The sequence below is a fragment of the Gymnoscopelus braueri genome (assembly GCF_963280865.1).
Source record: "Gymnoscopelus braueri genome assembly, chromosome: 11".
Classification (NCBI taxonomy): Eukaryota; Metazoa; Chordata; class Actinopteri; order Myctophiformes; family Myctophidae; genus Gymnoscopelus; species Gymnoscopelus braueri.
In genome coordinates, this window is record NC_137613.1 from 18,686,368 (window position 1) to 18,707,348 (window position 20,981).

At 42.1% G+C, this 20,981-nt stretch overlaps 2 protein-coding genes across 2 annotated transcripts in view; both read left to right on the top strand.

The window, feature by feature from the left end:
- enpp2l (ectonucleotide pyrophosphatase/phosphodiesterase 2-like) overlaps positions 1-11,359 on the top strand; it is a 37,188-nt gene extending 25,829 nt beyond the window's left edge. The window contains exons 24-25 of the mRNA XM_080441265.1: positions 49-202; positions 8,074-11,359. Of these exons, the coding sequence (XP_080297391.1) occupies positions 49-202; positions 8,074-8,247 (328 nt within the window). The 3' untranslated portion in view covers positions 8,248-11,359. The remainder of the gene's footprint in view (positions 1-48; positions 203-8,073) is intronic.
- Positions 11,360-14,581: 3,222 nt separating this feature from the next.
- LOC308095497 (venom phosphodiesterase CdcPDE) overlaps positions 14,582-20,981 on the top strand; it is a gene marked incomplete at both ends in the record, with an annotated part of 52,877 nt that continues 46,477 nt past the window's right edge. Inside the window, one exon of the mRNA XM_080442554.1 lies at positions 14,582-15,827. Within this exon, the coding sequence (XP_080298680.1) occupies positions 14,582-15,827 (1,246 nt within the window). The remainder of the gene's footprint in view (positions 15,828-20,981) is intronic.

Genomic DNA, 20,981 nt, shown 5'->3' on the forward strand with positions numbered 1-20,981 from the left:
TTTAGTACTTTTTCCACCACTGACACGTTGTCTTCTTGTGCCCGCTAGTTCCTCTGGAGACTCGCCTCCCGTCCCCACCCACTACTACACAGTGGTGAGCAGCTGCCAGGAGCTGAACCAGACCGTGGAGGAGTGTGACGGTCCCCTCAACGTCTTCTCCTTCCTCATCCCTCATCGAGAGACCAACCACGAGAGCTGCAATGTAAGTGCTCGGCCACCGGGGGGCAGTATGGCTACAAGTGTTGAGTGGACTGCATGTGTAGTTAGTTAGTAGCATGAATGAAACTGTGCCCAGTTCTTCTGGGGATGAAGGTTCAGGAGGCATTAGAGCTCTGACAATATTGCGGTGCTCCAAGAATCATCATAAGATCATAAGTAATAGGACAAGAAAAACATTTTGGGGCAGAGGTTCTTCTTTGGCCTACTCTACTGGGAGTGTGCATGCAGCCTGCCGGAGACATATAGAAGTGAAATATAAAGGGATAGTTCACCCAAAAAAGTACTTATTTTTCTACTCACCCCATGGAGACTATTTTTTTGTTTTTGTCCCATTCCTAAGCCAATAATTTGATTACGAGCAGTGGGTTCCGGTAGGAGACACAAAGAGTCTCCTTTGTGTCTCCTACGAACCCACTGCTCTCCATGGGGTGAGTAATCGTTAGAAAAAAAAGTTATTTTGGGGGATGAACTATCACAAGTATGGATAATATGACAGGGAGATGGTGATGATTCGGCAGTTGAACAGTTCAGAGGCTCTTGTGAGTCATTTGAACAGTTTTTCTGAGCGGTTCATGTGGGTGAATGAATCAGCTCGTGAATCAATGACAAAGCAAATTGTTGATGTTTTCTCACTCAACAGTAAACAAGACATACAGTATAAGTGTATACAGGGTATCTGCACATTTCTAAAGTTACAATTTAAGGACCTTTAAGACCTTTTTAATACCAAATTGTCAAATATATATAAGAAAGAGGCAAACATTGTGAAAATAGCCGATCTACAAGTAGTTCGGCTATTTTCACAATATTTATCTGTGGAATCGAGTCAAACTAAATGTAACTCCTACAATTCCAAGTGCTTGTCAGGTTGGGGGGTCCCCAGTTCAAATATCATTATTGTGGGGGGTCGCGGGTAAGCAGATACTGTGAAAGCATAACTTATCTTCGCCATCTGCATACACCTTGTCTTTTTTTTAAAGATAATTTTTTGGTCTTACTAATTCTATATGGCTCCAACATACTGCATGGGGGGCGGGGGCTTTGCCACAGCCCTGCGCAGGCCAGCACTTGATCTACAAGCTCACAACTTGTCGGGCCGCGATGCATTGTGAACTTGTAGATAGCAATTTTTAGGCTATTTTTAGTATAGATCATACCTAAATCATGCCACTGCGTCTTTAGCACCCTTAAGATCTGGTGTTGATACTAGTGTTGGGATCCTTTAGGTTTTTAAAGATTCTGGTTCATCCAAATGGACCCTTACAGGTCTGTAACTCTGAGAGTGTGCAAATGGAACCAAATGGACCCGTAATCCATTTGTACACTCTCAGAGTTGTGGTCCTTGCAATATTTTAACCGCTGGTATTGTAATCGTATAGCAGACGTGAAGTCCACATACCAGCTCTGACAGTGTGATAAAAACCAGGCTTCAGAAACGGTTCCAATTCCAAATGTGATATCCCATGCTTTTCCATTGAATTTCTGTGCAATATTCTGTGTACAGGAAAAAACAACAAAAAAAACAGCTGCAACCACATGCGTTTCCCCGCTGACATGTGATTGTGGTCAGTGTCTCCATGTGGCATCCAGTCATAACTAATGCCTAAAGCCTGAGTTATACTTAATAGTTGCGCACCGGGAAATAGCCGATCTACAATCTCACATCGCGTCGCAGCACGACACGTTGTGAGCTTGTAGATCAGAGATTGTAGGTACGCGACACCCGTGCACCAGCAAAGTATAAATCAGGCTTACCAGTAAGCATGAGGCTGCAGCAGTATGACTGGACAGTTTCTGTCAGACACACTGCATTTTCCCAGGTACTTCCCCCACATGTTTACCTTTTGCTTTGGGCTTTTTTGGTAAGTCACCAGGATCTGCCTCTTGTTTCCTTGTTCTGGAAAGGAAACAACCTGCTGTTCAGTTTCCAGTTTTCAGTTTCAGTGTGTCGGTAACAATTAGAAAGATTTAACTCATTCACTGCCAGGCTTATTTCAAGCTTATTTCAATCCCTGTGCCACAGGCAGGAAAAATGGAAAAATTAGATTTTTTTTCTCTGTTTGCATTTTAACATTGAAGTGGATGGAGCATTAACTTTTTGAAAATCGTTTTCTCCTAGTTCCTTTGAGATAAAAAAATAATAATAATACAAAAAAAAATATATATATATATATACTTTTTTTTAGGTGACGTCAAAAGACGTCATTGGCACTAATGGCACACTGAAAACGGCCGTCAAAAGACGTCATTAAACAACAACACCATGGCAGTGGTTCTCAACCTGTGGGTCGGGACCCCCAGGGGGGTCCCCACATGATTTTTTTTTTGGGGGGGGGGGGTCAAATAATTATTGTCAAATAATTTAAGAAAGAGGCAAAATCTTTGGAAATAGCCGATCTACAAGCTCGGCTATTTTGAAAATGAATCTTGACCATCAGGTCAAACTTCGTGTCAGATCCTGTGTCTAGCCGAGACGTGACCTTTGACACTATCTAAATGTCTCAATAGAAGAGCAGGGAGACCCAATTATATTAGTTATATTGTAGTATATACTCTAACTCTACCATACAGATTGGACAAAATTACATTTTATTCATAAAAATAAAAAGTGGTTAAACAACCAATGATCAAAATGTAGATGTTGTTGTTTGGACAGATTCTAAACACTTAGTTTACTGTTCTGGAGGACAGGGGCCAGTTGCACCACCTCACACTAAGTTCAAACTTAGCCTAGTTATAGCTTATTAAATGGCTTTAAAAAAGCCATTTAACACATTTAGCCGGGAAAGTATCTCTGTAATTTTTTGTTTCTTTGGCTATTCAAAAATAGCAGATATACAAGCTCATAGTGTGGCACCGAGTGCCGTGCTATGAGCTTGTAGATCTGCTATTTTTGTTTCTAAATGTGAAAATGTGTGCAAATCTATATTTAAAAAAATATATGTATTCAAAGATTTGCACACATTTTCACGATTAAAAATAAATAGCAGATCTACAAGCTCATAGCGCGGCACTCGGTGCTGCGCTATGAGCTTGTATATCTGCTATTTTTTAATAGCCAAATAAATCTAAAATTACACAGATACTTTCCCGGATTGAATGTGTTTAAGCTATAACTAGGCAAAGTTTGAACTTAGTGTGAGGTGGTGCAACTGGCCCCAGGTGTACAGTGTAACTGTAGAGGGTAAGGTTGGAGTTGAGGTCGAGGTTACAACCAGTGAAGTTACAAGTTCATGTTGGGACAGGCTTAAGTACATTATCAACTTTACAACTGGGAAAGACCCTAACAGCTGGATCAGATGAGATGGGATCTCCCCCCCCCTGCTAACACAACTTTATTACATGTAAAATATCACCTTCCCTCTCTAAAAAACATACTGAAAGAAAGCATTGTTGTTGTTCTTCCTCCCTGCTTTGAAGGAATCTTGTGGTGCCGAATACTTTCCAGGAAACAGACGGAAAGATTATTATTATTATCCCCTTCAGGGTGTCTGACTGCCTATTAGTCTGTCTGCAACCTAATATAGGGAAGTGCCTGCCCCGCATGGAATGTCATTAAACGTTCAGGAAAGGCAAAGGTCCCAAGATTACTAGATCGGGATTTGGGGGTAATTGAGTCAAGCTCAAAGTTCCCGAAAAAGGTCAAAATCTTTTCTTTTCTTTTCCAATCCTTTGTACGTGTCAGTCAGTGTACCTGTTGTACCAGTCTGTTTGTCTGTCTGTCTGTGTTCCTTTCATGGTCTAAAACAGAGGTTTTCAACAGGGGGTCCGCGACCCCTAGGGGGTCCGCGGAGGTACTGCAGGGGGTCCGCAAAATTGTTGTTTGATTAAAAAAAAAATTTGTTTCCAGAATCTGGCAACACGAGTTGCCAGGTTCTGGAAAGAAACAAGCATCCAGTGTTAAATCGTTCGCCATTAACGGCAGGCTTGCAGGAATTTTCAGCGCATGTTTGACTATCATGAGACTCTACAATGAATCGTAGTAGAGAAAAAAATAACATTGCATCGGTTATAATAGACGAACTTCACTAACCCACGCGCTCCCATTATAACAACGGAGGGTGTTTAAAAAATGACGACAGGGGAATATATGGAAAAAAAGAACGCCACTTTTTACGTCGCTAGGTGAGTAACGAGACATGAAAGATAACACTTAATTTGTCCGGAATTCTCCTTTAATTAATCACACGTCGTCATGCCTCTCAACCACAGTGCCCTGTCACGCCAATGAAAAAGCAGAAATGCAAACCAAAACAACTTTATTTTAAAACGAAGCATGAGACCAGTAAGGATAAACATACAGTATCATTGCTGGGCAGAGGTCGGTCTCACTCACATCTATGACTCAGCTACCTCAAGTTTGTGTGGTCATCTCTGCCATACGATTGTGTCCCTTGGTATGAATAATAGATTGTCCACTGAAAAAACAAAACAAAACAAAAACGGTACAGTAAGGTATGTCATGCTCTCATGTGATGCACAACTCACAGTACAGATTAGGTTTCACCCCTAGAGTCAATGAACTCTAATTCCTTTATCTACTGCCTGTCCTACTGCTTGTTGTGTCTATTTATTTGAAAGACTTCAGATAGCCTGGTTAACCACTAAATGCTGCATTCACATGGATATACTGTACTGTAGGCAAGCGGTAGATGGCAAACTGGATATTATTTTAGTGGATGAGAGCAGGACAGTAAAATTAGATCAGGCCGGCATAAAATACATACCAGTAACTACTGTTACCAGCAACGGATGGCCTCCACGAGGGAGTCTACAACCGGATGTTAGCTCCATCACACAAGGAGAAATCTCAAAAAATCTGAAGAAAAACTATGGAGATAATATGAATCGATAGCAAAAAGCGTATAATTTTGGTGCAACAACAGCAGGAATCATATGCCTTGAAAAACAACAAATGCTGACATTTTGCCGCGCTGCGTCCATTGCTGTTGGACTGTTTGTTTTTCCTGTGCCATCCAGAAGGTGGTGTCCGTCTGCCGTCTACCACATGAATCCATGCAAATGCAGCATAAACCCTGGCGTATATACATGACCGGGGTCAGAACAGAGCTATTTTCACAGAATGTTCGCCTTTTTTTCAATCAATGTGTCAAAATGCAAAGACAACAGCCAGTGTCGTTAAATGTCAATACAGTACATTTACTTCCACATTGTTGCCGTAGCATTCTACGGCAAAACATGTCACGAACATAATAAAGCTGTTGCTCTAACTTTGTCTTTGCAGTGAGGACTGAGTGACTGATTAATGGCCGTAATTATGCTTTCATCTAAGGGTACAGTACTACTCCAAGTATTTCTCTTTGATCAACTTGGGCTGTAAATAAATAGCCAAGAAAGAAAGAGGGACAAAAGAATAGGGAGGCACAGGAGGAAGGATCTTGCAAGATGTGATTGGAGGCCAGTAGTGCCTATACTACATCAATGGACACCCATTTCCTAACAGTCCTCAGCTCAGGAAACCATTATGACAGTCAAAGAACATCAAGATTTCCTGGGGCTAATTTCATATCCTCTCTAAGATGAAGCTGCAGACTGGTATGAATGTCACTCCATGCCATGGTCATTTTAGGTCACATCTGCTTTATTTCACAGTACTGAAGTCAGAATAGCAGACAGGAGAAGGGAGATGGCATGCAACCCAGTTCATGAGCCTGAACAGAGTCACTTTTTCAAAATTCCATCCATTAGGTGAAGTCATACAAGGCGCTCTGAATGCATTTCATGAGTGTCGGAGCTGTAAAACTGTGAACAGTTGTGTAACTTAAATAAGCCATAAAAACTGGAGTTTGAATGGGTTTAAAGTGGGTCATAGTCAGAATTGATCCAATTCAGCCATCCTGCCTTCATTACACACTGAAGGCCAATGGTTGAAACGTTTGGTCTGTAATAACATAATGGACTATTAAATAACGATTATACAGATCCATTCTGAGTGAGACCACTATTTTTTACCACTCCTGCATAAAATACATTTTTTTCCTCTCTAAGGAATTTACTAAACTTGATTTTAATCCAAATGTCCTTTCCTTTACTGTACATTTCTGGATTATAGCTCTCTCATTGCCTGCCTGTTGCTCTGTCAGTCACCACATAACATAGTTTAATCTAATCACAATAGAGATGGGACATGTATTCGTAATAATTTACAGTATGGAAGGTAAAGCTACAGTGTGTGCGTTCATGTGTGCATGTGACAGTGTGTGCGCATGTCCGCGCACGCGCGTGTGTGTGTGTGTGAGAGAGAGAGAGAGAGAGAGAGAGAGAGAGAGAGAGAGTGGTGAATAAGTATGAAAGAGCGAGATAGAAGACCCTAACCTTTGACCCTGTTACTTATCTCTCTCTTTCAGTGTTATTAGGTGTAATGTTTATACCCACTGTCAACTGGTCCTGCCACAAGTCAAGTTCTGATTGGCTAATGGCTCAGTAAAAAGGTGTTATGATGTTTCTTTGACCACATCTAAAAGACATTTAAGTAGGGTGAGGGAGAGGGAGTGGAAAAAGAACAGGAAAAAGAAGAAGGCTGTGGTGACAATCAGTCTTCATTCGGTCTGACTGAGGCCAACGAACCACTCTATAATTATTCTAATTAATATGAATTATCTTTGACTAAAACTGTGCCAGGCACAGCAAAACATCCACCCCTTCAAACAAAACAAATACTAACAAAATACCATTTCACTTTTAATTTGAAGTAATTTTGACAAAGCTATAGCCGAAAAACAAACATGACCTTTTCATGACGTTTTACCTTGACCTTGACCCAATTCATTAATGCAGTCAGGTAATGTAGGGACCATTGCCCACATTTCCTCAACTTTTCATTTAATTCCGTAGGGCTTTTTATTCTAGCAAACAAACCGACTAAACATATTTTTTTTACAAACCTGATGAAAACTTTCATCATGTCATAAAATGATAGACGATTGCCCTAGAATCCGGCCTTTCTCAAACCATATGCAGACTATAGAGTCATTTACGTTAGGGTTGATGTACTACTGTATATGGCTCTGGTTATTGTATTGGGATGGGCTCATAAATGTAATGGTTTATGGGGCAGTAATATCTGACAGCACCAAAATAAATAATGCGCGGCACATCAGACGACGCAAGGCGCTTTTGCGTACCAACAGCTGGGACAGGAATTTCCAAGCTTTTATTTTTTTAGCAAAACAAAAAAATAAAAGCCTGGAGATCGAGGCTAGGAATTTACTTCCTGAAGCCACACTCACACAATCACGCTAAAGCACGCGTCAGCCCCATGTACAGCCATTAGGCGCAGGAGGAGGGGACGCATGCTGCACGTGATTGTGTGAGTGTTGCCTCGCATCTTGACACACGGACACGCTGCGACTCGCAGCTCGCTGCACAGCAGCCAGCAGCGGCTGTTAGAGGCACTCGTCACCGATGATGAACGCACCGTAATGGTGCAAAATATGCCGTGAACGTCCCAATCTGGCGGATAAAAGCAGCGCAGCCCAGGGCACCAACCTTGGGGGGTTCACCAAACGGCGTGAGAAAAAAAAAAGCGGCGAAAAATGGCGGAATTTGGAAGCAGAGCGTCCTTTTTTCTCGCGCAGCTGATCATCTTGGGTGATCCTGGGATCATTCACAGGCTGCGGAAGAGCGCCCTCTATCGTACCACTGAAAACACCACATGACAAGAATCTCGTCATTGGCGGTCTGAGCCCTGGAGTGAAATCTCGTCATTGACAGCACAATGAGTTAATTTATACGTCGGGCGGCGGTGTTGCTTGCCGAAAATGTCTTACAGCGCGTTGCGACACCCCAAAGTACAAATCAGGCTTTACCGCTTGTCTCTCTTTGTCCCCGCAGAGTCCCGAGGACGAGTCCCAGTGGGTGGAGGACAGACTGCAGCACCACACGGCCAGGGTCAGAGACATAGAGATCCTGACGGGACTTGACCTGTACCGGGCCACCAACCTCACCTACACCGACGTCCTGTCCCTCAAAACCTACCTGCACACCTTTGAGAACGACGACTTGTAGAGACATGGATAGATTCATATAAATATATATATATATATATATATATATATACAGTCATTTACTCCTGGACTCGTATGTTTATGTACTTGCACACAACCATCTGAAAACATCACACAGGTATTTGCACACATAAGTACACGGATATATACATACAGTACATGTGTGGCATACACATACACAATCGTGTGCACACAGCACACGTCACATTCACAGTACCGTAAAGTGCGCGCACGCGCGCACACACATACACACACACACACACACACACACACACACACACACACACACACACACACACCATGTTGAAACCCCTTTCCCGTGCTGTTTCCACAACTTTCTCTTCTCTTTTCTGGCTGATCTTCTAGTTGTATATTTTTATATATATATTAAAATAAATCATATTTATTATGTATCAGAATAACAATAGCGCCACCCAGTGTTGCAGTACTGATCCAAAGAAATGCGCATTTCCCTGTGCCGCTGTGACAGAAAGTGCGAGTGGTATACGCAGTTGTGTGGGAATGCGTCCCTTCTTGTGCTCGTACAGTTCACGTTACCTCGTCTCCCCGTCTCCCCGTCCCTCTTTCCCAGACCCCTCCCACTCGCTCCCGCACAACACAAAACACAACGATATAACGCTGAATTCACCAATTCAATGAGGTATGAAGCTCGAAGCTCTTTTGGTAAATTTAGTCACGTAGTGGTAATATTTATTCACTTATTAGTGTTTTAGCTGAAGCTGTGTAACTCAGCATTATATAAACAAAACTGTGACAGCAAGCATTCACTTTGACCTCTTTATTGATAATAAACGTAACATTGGTGGTATCCAATGTAGGCTATATCATTGTATTATGTTTATTATGTTTATATCATACAACGCAATAAAGCCAGCGGCTTGTTTCCATTGCGCTTGTTATTTTGCGCTTGTTTTTGAGCGTCGTGTTATTCCGCCATTCAGCGTCTTGTCATTCCTTTGTTTTTCTCCTTCTGTGTGTGGCGTCTATCCTATGAGAAGCATCAGGGCTGTGGGGAAAGAGGGACGGGGAGGCGCGGGGGATGGTAACGCGAACTGTACGAGCAAAAGAAGCGACGCGGCGGGAATACTGTGACACCCCCCCTCACACACACACACACACACACACACACACACACACACCCCCCCCCACACACACACACACACACACACACACACACACACACACACACACACACACACACACACACACACATTCATGCCATGTACAACTTTAAAAAGTGCTCATTGGAAGTGTGTTCATTTTCCATCACCAGAGTACGGTCAGCATTTTTGGTGGAGAAATGTTGACTTATAAGCAGCATGTTTTGGGTGATGGCGTCCGTCAGCAGTCTAGCATAATACAGTACTAATGTTGCTATTGTCTGCAGCATCATTCTTCTGCATTTCGGTTGTGTTCTATAGCAAACTAATCAGCTAGCTTTAATTGACTATCGGACAGTGCGGTGACATCGTTGCCATTAATGTGAATATAGAGTCGGTCCATTTGAATTTTAGGCTTGCAGACGTTACCTTATTATATGCTCAACATAAATATGTGTACACCCTCGACCACACTGCTTGAAATGTAATTTCAGGTTTTTGCCTCTATGCCCCTATATGCCTGTGGGCTGGTACGGCTTTATTGAGAAGGGAGATTCTGTTTTCTGCACAGGGAAAAGATTCTGAGTGCCTTATGGGGTTTTAAGGTAGACAGCCACAATCTCAAGTCTTCTCATGCACACAGCATATTATATAATAATCTGTGTGACGTTATAAGGAGAAGCAGGAACACATACAGTACAGTACAGTAGCAGTCTCGACAGGAGAAGCCACTTATACATTTTACACTATTTTGTAGATAGCTATGATAGACTTCAGCCAGGGTAACCTGCCATTTGTGAATGCAGTGAGTGTAGAAAATATTCAGACTGCTTTCCATGAAATACACCAACCAGTAGAGATGCACCGATACCCATTTCGATACCCATTGCTTGCGTATCCAATGATAATTGTTAAAGTGCATCTACAAGTTAGTAAAATAATAATGTAAATAGTACAGTAAGAGTATAAAACAGTAGTGCAACATCAACTGAATCATTAAAATATAAAATAATTGATGACTGTAAAGGACATATCATCATGTGATAAATTACATGGTATCGGAATGGCATAGACTGGCATACTCGCCGATACCAGTATTTTAGGCGGTATCGGCAGCTTCCGATACTGGTATCGGTATCGGAAAACAACTCTACCAACCAGGTTGATCCAGTTGCAAGCTGTGAGCATGTATTACTGTAAGTTCACTGTTTAAATCCACTTCATTCAGTCATGAATGACATGTGTATGTAAAGGGTAGGAGACAAGTTCAAGATGGATCGACGCATTTCAAACGTGCAAACGAGGGGTGCAGCTTGAATTTAGGAAAGTAATATTTACAACACACAGTATGTGTATAGCCCTTTACAATGTTTTCTCATTGGGTCAGTGGTTTATATTGTGCATAAAACTTGGTATTTTCATCCAGCACCCTTGTTTAAAGCCAAACATACACTGAACTATTGTTTTTGAAGCACTGGTTTGGGATCTAAAGTTGCCTTGTGACAATAAAATGGGTCCTCGGATCATTTAGGAGAAATCATAGCCATATCTCCTGACATATAGTAGTTATATTACTAGAGCCTAACCATTTCCCTTCAATATAAGACAAACATTATACTTATTCTAAGCATGTACAGTACACTATGCCCAAAACAAGTTAATCTATTTTCTAGTTGAAGAAAAACATTCACCTGTAAAAATCAATTTAGGTTTGTGAAGTTCAAAATGTTGCCCACATGTAGTAGCCAATTGTTACTAGGCAGAGTTGTGTAGTGTATTCTTGGCTTAGGTCAAAATCACAGTCATTTACTCCCCAGGCGTCAATACAAAAGTGATCCCATAGAGTTATTAACAAGACTTCCGTTGTTCTTTTTTATGGGTGCCATGCCATGTAGATTGTCTTGATGAGTTTTCATGTATTTGCTCGGGAACATTTGTTTTCCATCCTTAACTGTGCATTAACTTGTGATCTCAATAAATTCTTATAATGTTGCAGGGAGTATTTTGTCATTTGTGTGTAAAGCACAGCTTTACTGAGACTTAAAAGTGAATAAAATATATATATATATAGTATGTTAAGCAAGGGATAATTTATTTCTCAACGATTGACCGGTTTGCCGACGATTATCCCATTTATTACAAGCCTACTTAATAAAGAAATTAATAAATTGACCCAAAAGTTAGAAAACAAAGGATTTCCTTGCTTACGGTAATGGAAGTAGGCTATTCCATAAATTTGTACCAGTCTAGTCTAACATCGGAAAAAAACAGGAAGGATTTTCGGTCACTGCATTGTCTATTTCTCACAAAACATTCTTGAGAGCAATGTTTAGCTGTAAATTACATGTTGGATACAGCATCAAATCAAGCACCACAGATCGATATGAGCAGGTGCTCTGAGCCTTTGATTAGACAGCGGTCTGTTATTGAGCTCAGCGGTCATTATTTAGAAATAACACACAGCTGAATTCAGTGATTGACCAATCAGAATCAAGCATCCAACCAAGCCGCGTAATAATACTCTATAACTTATACAATTGGGGTGGTTATTTGGTCTCCCTACTGTTCTATTAAGACATTTAGATCCTGTGCCTAGGTTGGACACGAGCTTTGACACGAACCTGTTTCTGGTTTGTACATGAATTTTGACAAAATTCTATTCCTCACCAGAGGAATTGAGTTCCTGCATGCAGGTCCTACACCTTCTGTTCCTGACAGATAACAGGATAAAGAAGTGAAATTGGAAGTGAAACTGGAACAGTAAAGAAATTAAGCTGATTAATTGGAACTCTCTACTGATTGGCTGAAATTGGCAACCCACCTGAAAATGTATTTCCCCGCTGGATCAATAAAGGTCTTTCTATCAATCTGTTTATCCTTTTGAAATACTAGACTAGTGCGCACCGGCACTACTCGGGAAAGATGCCAGTCGGAAACTATTCAAGGTGGGAATGCACCTCAAAGACATTTGGTGCAGAAAGAAACAGAATTCGAGGGCAATGGATAGTGTGGAGACCCCGGTATATAGGGTTTAAGTGGTTAAAGAGCCCTTGATCCCTGTGTTAGACATACTGCAGCATAATGTCTTGGAGAAAATGTTGTGCTCACTTTGAATGAGAATCGTGCAGTTTCTCACAATGATCTTTAACTGCACATGGGTGAATACTAGGCTATAGACAGACAATAAAAGTGGATTATTGAGACAGTGTTCATTGCCAGGCTCTCACTATAGGAAGTGATTCGTTGGTAATGGTGAAAATGTATCTCATAATGATGTTTGCGATGACGAGTAGCCTTTTCCATTATGGTATGCTTATGTGTGCATGGTTGACCCCCCCCCCCCCTCCTCCTCCTGAGAATAAATATGGGGGAGTAAGGGAGTGTGCGTGCGTGTGTGTGTGTGTGTGCACATCTCTTCAAATGTGTTTTAGATGATGCGTGTGTTTACCCAAAGTGATAACAAACCCAACAGCACTTAAAATAGATCACAACCTGTGACGCAACGCCTGCCCTCCTGCGTGCTATCAATGACGTTCACAGCTAACCGTATCCTAACGCTCAACTGTGTCTATAAAGACTACCAATGAACATTAAACTGTCGTAAAGGTTATAGTCATTAGAATGATACCAGTATCAAAGGGAAACAGATAAATGGATCCGTGTGTGTTTGTTTCACTGTTCTTAAGATCAGTGGATGTTTGTCTGTTATTGTCACAATCCTTTAACCACATGCACCCTGTAGCATCTGTCGCTATTCCGATGGGGAAATAGTTGCGACACATTGTGTGTAGATCGGCTATTTTCGTAGAGCAAAAACAGGATTGGGTCGAATCCGATCGAATAAGTATAGGATCTACAGTAAGTGATTTTTTACACAAAAAAATGATTTATTTGGCGATTTATAGGCTTGCCCTACTGGCAGCGTGGAAAAGAAAATGTAACCTTTGTCAAATCTCTCTCTCCAGATTTCACAGAAGGGTGTCCACTGTCTTGAGAGAGAAAGTCAATCTGACTCGGACAGGAAAAGAAGCTGAAGATAAGATATGTCTTTTTCTCTGCAACTCTACCTCTAGGTTCTCATTCCCTCCAACGTAAAACACACATTTTCTAAATATCCTCATCAGCCTTGCCATCTTGACCCGCTTTGGCCTGTAAATTCGCAGGTTGAAGAGTTCTAACCGAAAAATCGGGCTGAATTTGGGGCATGACAGAAGCAGACCTATTCCCATAGCCATAGTATTTATTTATATAGTATAATAAAAAGACGAGCACTAAACAAAATCCCACTTTAAAAGGCAAATGATCTTTCTGGACCACTGGCATCATGTGATCCCCCATTTCTGAACTACTGATTGACAGACAGATCTGACAGACAGACAGTGTCTGACTGTCAGTGTCTGTGAGTATTGGCACAATCATGAAGGCCTTCATAGTTGTCAATATTTATTAAGATAACACTTCATATTACTTTAACTTATTAAGTGAAGTTATTTCCTTGTCGTGCTGGTAATGATTATATCTGTTCAAAAACACAGACATAATTCACCCATTGTCTATTTTAGCCAACTCCCATGACATTGAGCTGTGAAACTAAGACACTCAAGTTGTCTGGACAAACTACTGTATGCATCCAATTAATCAATTACATAACGTCACTTCATCAATAGCCTTTAGTTCCAGGATGTGAAGTAGGTCAGGTCTGCTGCACAATTGGTTACACTGTGTCCACACCTACACATTTCTCTGGTTCATTAGGGTCAGATGAATGACTCCAAACTTCTTTTATTTAAATGGAAAATAGAACAGCAGAGAAATCACTCAAAGTGACAGTAAACAAACTGCAACTATGACAACTACTGCATTTGACCTGCCCTCCACAGTTGCGAGTATACTCGGGACCACAAAAAGTATTGGCACAGTTCACTGGCAATCATGAAATTCTACCTTTGCCCGATAGCATTAGAAATGCTCCGGCTGGAAGGCGGCATCTATATTTGGCGTGTTTGTGTTTGTGACGTCAGACCACAGCTTGGTCAGCCTATCTATATAAGTTGATGTAGATGCATTTAGATGTTCACTTCTTCCAAGGACAACCTAAACACAGCAAGAGACTCAGAGCATAAGAGAGCAACAAACCAATAGACACTGACCGACGGACACTGACTGGCAGATAGACAGAACAGACAAATAGAGAGAATGCGTGTACCTACTAGGATGACACTTCTAGCTTGCTGCACCTCCATCCTGCTGTATGTACTGTATGTGCTGCTGGTGGGCCCGCCTTGGTACCAGGTGCTCTCTGCCACCCTCATCTTCTGCCTCAGTCTGATCTACCTGGAATCCTCCAGATCCCAGGTAAAAGAGACAGAGGCAGTGAAAGTGGGTGGGCAGACGAAAAGTGGCACCAAAGACAAGAGGGCCAAGAAAATCACCACTGAGAAGAACGATATCACCCTGCCTGAGGAGACAGAGACAGAGACAGAGGCAGAGGCAGTAGCAGTGGGTGAGCTTTATGTATCAGAGAAAGAGGGCAGGGATCAGGATGGGGATGGATCCGAGCAGAAGCCCTTCAAGTCCAACCTGAAGGCTCTGTTTGTTGCAAAGGAAACTAACCCAACCATCTATGTGGACTCACAGAAGGAAGGAGAACGCTGGGCAGTGATTTCTAAGAACCAAATGAAGAATGCTAAGAAAGCCTGGAATCGCCAGCAGTTGATGACTGCAGCCAAAGACACGAAGGAGGCCGAGGACAACGAGAGTAGAGAAAAGGACTCGCAAGAGGCCAAGGAAATCACTATTGAGAAGGATACCATCCTGCCTGAGCCAAATACGGTTAAGATGCAGCACATGGTTACTGGTTTCCAGGCACGCCTGAGCGCGACCGAATCCCTGGTCGGAGACAACTTTACCAAGATGGCCGCAGCGGAAAGAACAATCAAGTACCTCCAAGAGCAGAACACCACCAAGCTGGCAAATAAAACTATCAATTACCTCCAAGAGCAGAACGCCACCAAGCTGGCCACGGCGGAACAAACTATCAAGTACCTGCAAGATCAAAATGCCAACATGAATGACCGGGTTGATGAGCTGGAAAACCGCTCTCGGAGAGCTAACCTTATGCTGGTGAATGTTCCAGAGGACAGCGAGAATGGCCAAAGTACAACCAGGTTTGTGTCCAACCTGCTAATAGACATTATGGGCAGAGAGGTCTTTGATAAAGCTCCAGAATTGGACAGGGCACATCGATCTGTTAAGCAAAAACCCCAAGCGGGACAATCCCCTCGCCCCTTTGTGGTGAGCTTTCACTGGCTCCAGGAGAAAGAAAAGGCACTGCGATGGGCCCTGACACATGAGATGAGGTACAGGGGATGCAAACTGAGGATTTATCCGGACTTGTGTGTGGGAACGGCCAAGAAGCGTGCCGCATTCAAACCCGTTAAGCAACTGCTATACGAGAGAGGCATACAATTCAAACTGCTTTACCCTGCGCGACTGAAAGTCATGTTTAAAAATGAGACGTTCACGTTCACCACGCCTGAGGAAGCCCACAAGTTTTATGATAGCCTTTCAGACATTTCCAGACAACATTCAGATGAACTACATACCTTTAACTTTATTAACAAGCCACACAGTAGGTTCTTTAACTGATGTCGTCTTACATATTTAAGTGTTGCTATCAGGTTTAAACTTCTATGATGCACGTCTAATCTGGCGCCTGCGGATCGGAGTAGACTGTTGCTTTGTTTGAAAGCTCATAGCCTGCATACTGTATCATGCACTTGTCAGATGTAGGCTATTCTCTGTTTAACTCATGTGGATGATCTACTTATTTAGCAATCTGGGAACCCATCGCCAAATGAAAAGGAAAAACAGCGCCCTCTGCTGTTTTTTACTATCTCAGTTGGCTCTGGGAGGAAGTCGACGTAGGCCTTCAGCCTTTCACTTCCGGTGGTGCGACTATGTTTTCAATCCCACTAACAATATTTCTACACGGAACACTAACACCACTTCTCCCAGAGAACATGGATCGTTTTGGTTATAAGCCCACTTGTTTCTATGATGAAAGAGCAAGTTAAAATGTGAATATCTTTCCGTGGTTTTGTCTGCTCCGAGGACGCTATTGTTAAATTAGTTTCGGTTTGTTTCTAGCGGGGAAGGATCGGTACACACGTAAATCCCACCCACTACATTTGATTGGGTAAAGCGCGGCCTGCTTCCTGATCTGAAGGCATGCCCACTTGTAGGCCAGTGCGTACGCGATATGACGAACCCCCCCGACAGATTCAAGCGGAGAGAAGAATCTGTTCTTGAGAGATTACTTACTGTATTTAGTTATGCAAAATACACACAGGACCAAAAGGGGCTTTTGACTTTTTTGTTTTTAAAAACAAAAACAAAAAAGCAATTATTATCGGAGTTGTTCAACCTATGTTAAATTAATTGTTGTCAAACTCGGCTACGAATAGTAATTCATTATTAATGCATTGAATGTGCACATAAAAATTGTGCAGATCATTATTCCAGTCGTCAGCACTGTATGGGGGAATAAGGAAAGCAGATGAACAATTGGGATTCAAATGACGAATAGGATGCAGTGCTTCATCGTAGTTTGAAAGAGGAATCTGATTGTGTCCGAGTTCTTATTTGTAGGCCTACTGTACACACAATACAGTTGAGACTGTACAGTAGAGTTTTAATCACTCTCCATATGGATAAATGCTAAGTTTTTTTTTCTTTTTTTTTTCTCTTTCCTTTCCTCTCTTTCTTTTACTTCCCTCGGGCCCCTTCCATCATGGTTACAGCTCTATGCCATACTCAACCACATGTTGCACAACAAATGGCACAAGGGTTCCCAAACATTTCCATGCCAAGGATGCCCAAATAGCTATAATATGGCAGCTGTGGCCCCCCCCTAAAGCCCTTGAGCAAGACACTGAACCCCCTTGCATGGTTTCCTCTGCACATTGTAAAGTGCTTTGGATAAAGGTGCTAGCATCTATTTCCGCCTCTAGTACAAACTTCTCACCAACGAATGTTTCAACGCCCTGGCTCCACAGTACCTCTCAGGCCTCCTCCATAAACGTATTCTGTCACGGAACCTGCGGTCCACAGACTTGGACCTCTCTCTATCCCCCAGACAAGCAAGCGGGCCTCTGGGAGACAGAGCCTTCAGTGTGGCAGCCCCCCCACCCCGTGGAACTCTCTCCCAATGGAGATTCGCCATGCTCGACCACAGGATTCTTTTAAGGCTGCCTTGAAAAGACATCTATACTCTCTCAGGCCTATGGCAAATACTGTAGTTGTTTGTTGTTTTGTTTGGTTGTTTGTTGGTTGGTTGTTCATTGATTTTGATATGAAGCGTCCTTGGGTTCATGAAAGGCGCTATATAAATTCAAGCTATTATTATTATTAGTGTAGAGGGCTTGGCTATTTACACACTGAAACGTCCAAGACCGGGGGCCATATGAATCAACGTTTGCACATTAAATAGATATACGTATTTGTTTGTTCTGTGTTTCTCTGTATGGACGGTTTAGTCAGATGTATGAGAAAACATGTACCTGTTTTTCTTCCTGAAAAACGGCGTGGCGGAGAAATCAGTGTGGAACTGTTTGCAGATTAATGAACACAGATGAATGAACACTCCCATTTTTAACCCTAATCGTTCGAAAAACACATTTAACCCAGTATACCCTATACATTTCCAAGCATATGTTCATATCTTAGCCATGTCAAGACAGTGGCTAACAAAAACAGTGAAAGAGAAGCAGACAGGCAGGCAGGCAGACAGACAGACAGACAGACAGACAGACAGACAGACAGACAGACAGACAGATAGACAGACCCTCTTCTACAGTGGTTCTCAACCTTTTCAGCCCCCCCCCCCCCCCCATTGAGGCATTCCATTTTGTTCGGTTCCACAGATAAATATTGTGAAAATAGCAGATCTACAAGCTCACAACGCCTCGCAACGCAGCTATTTTCTCCACGCGGCTATTTTCACAGTTATTGCATCTTATATTATTTGACAATTTGGCCAATGTATGACCAGTTTTTATAGTACAGTTTGTTGATGACTTTTGATGCAGTAATGGTCTTTTTATTTTTTCTCTTTTTTTTTTTAGGTATTACAAAGTCTTAGAAGTCCTTAAAATTGTCACTTCACTGTCATCTGGGGACTCCCCCAAAATCCCCACCCACAGGTTGAGAACCACTGATTTAAGAGACAAATCAAGTGGAGGAGATAGCAAACAACAATATTGGGGGTGAAGTAGTAGTATGTAAAATGGAATCACATGGATCTCGGGATCCACAGGGCAACTCTTTGGCTCCGATGTGGATCTCAGACTTACTGTCGTCTATATGATGATGAATGACTCCAAATTTGGGTAAGGATTGAGCCTGATAAGAGCCCCATTGACCTCCAAATTTAAATATTTAAAAAATAGTATAAAATGTGCATGCAATAGTGGAGGTACTTCTGTGGCCCATGCTAGACATTTGATGCTGCTCGGTCCAGCCGTTTGCGAGATTAGTTCCAGACAGACAGACAGACAGACAAGACAGACAGACAGACAGACAGACAGACAGACAGACAGACAGACAGACAGATAGAGTAGTAGACACAGACAGACACACAGACAGACCCTCTTCTAGAGCAGTGGTTCTCAACCTTTTCAGCCCCCCCCCCCCCCCCCTCCGTGACAAGCACTTGGAATTGTAGGAGTTTGACTCGGTTCCAAGATAAATATTATGAAAATAGCAGATCTACAAGCTCGCAACGTGTTGCATTATTTGTCTTCCTTATATTATTTGACAATTTGGCCAATTTGACCAGTTTTTATAGTATAGTTTGTTGATTACTCTTGATGCAGCAATGGTCTTTTTTTATTTCATTTCATTATTTTTTCCCTTCTTTTATCTAGGTATTAAAAAGGTCTTCAAACTCCTTACATTGTCACTTTACTGTCATCTGTGGACTGTATCACTTTACTGAAATCATGTGGGTCCCGACCCACAGGTTGAGAACCACTAGACTAGAGGGCTAGACTCCTGCAGATCCACGCCATAAAAACGGAACAAGTGTGTGGCCTGTGTGGGTCTGGGAGGTCGACCGTGCTTTAAGGTAGGAGCAAGGTAGAAGCTTCTGCTTGCAAAAAACGATATAAATGCACTGCTGAGGCCAGTCAACACTTTTGAGAACAAGCATTGTGGAACGGAATCCAAGGTTGTTATTTGGCCACAATGCCAGACATCATGTACAGTAAGGGGGAAAACAGCCTTTGAACAAAAGAATAGCATGGTAATGGGAGCATTATGGTTTGGGGTTCTTTGCCTGCGTGTCAATAGATAGTGTGTCAATCATTTAAGCACAAATGTCCCTGGTTTGATTCTGGCTGGAGACCTACAACTTTCTGCCCTCAGTTTCCTGACTTTTTTCTTTCTATTTAATACAAAATACTCCAAGACAGACAAATCACAAACAACAAAAAGATGATAATAATTAGAGATGTTTTTTTTCTTTCTAGGAATACATAACAATTCATTAACAGAACCATCAATAATTGTTACACGTAAAAAATAATGTATATATAATAAAGGTACTGTGTACTGGAAACATGCATACAAGGTTTGTTGCTAATCAGTCCAGCAGTTTGCGAGATTAGCTCAGGACACACACGTGTGTGCGCGCACACACACACACACACACACACACACACACACACACACTGTATAAAAGTGAAGATATGGGAATATAAGGAGTACATGCAGGGGTCAGACCATGCAGGTGTGAACTGTATGTGCAGTCAGTGTGAACAGTATTGCATATGTGATGAGAAAAGTCATCTATTGCACAAAATTGTTTTGCACAGGTTATGCTTCAAGTATTAGTAGTAAACTTTGCCCACTGCCAGTCCATACATTTTATATTTATATCCATACACTTTAATTTTATAATGGAAGTCAATGTGACTGTGATCGTGCAGAAACCTTGGCCAAATTTGGAGTCATACACCAAAGATGATATTTGGCACCCTCTTCACCTCATCTGGATCTTATGTCTGGATCTGTCCTCGGTACCACCTTGAATACTGTGGAGGAGGTGGCCAGTAGCAGGATGAAGACTAAACTCCTGGCCATCATGGACAATCCCTCCCACCCCCTACATGACACTGTGAAAGGGCAGAAAAGCTCCTTTAGCAACAGACTGTTACACCCAAGTTGCAAGAAGGAGCGCTATAGGGGATATTTTCTGCCTACAGCAATAAGACTGTACAACTCCACATCTGGTTGGCTCGATCAGGCTGATCAGGCTGTTTAGGATGGGGGATGTGGGATGCAAGCCATCGGACTCTTTAGTAGTGTTTGGTCTGTCATTTTTTTAATATGTCATTTATTTAAAAGTAGGTTGACTATGCTTAGATGCCTATTTTAGATGTTTTTTATTATTGTCTCCGCCAGGCCGAAAGGCATGGCGAGAGAGTATGTTTTACCCCCTGTCCGTCCGTCCGTGTGTGTGTGTGTGTGTGTGTGTGTGTGTGTGTGTGTGTGTGTGTGTCATTCTGTTATTTTGTGGACAGTTAATCTCTGGCACCGTTGGCTTGATCGCAGC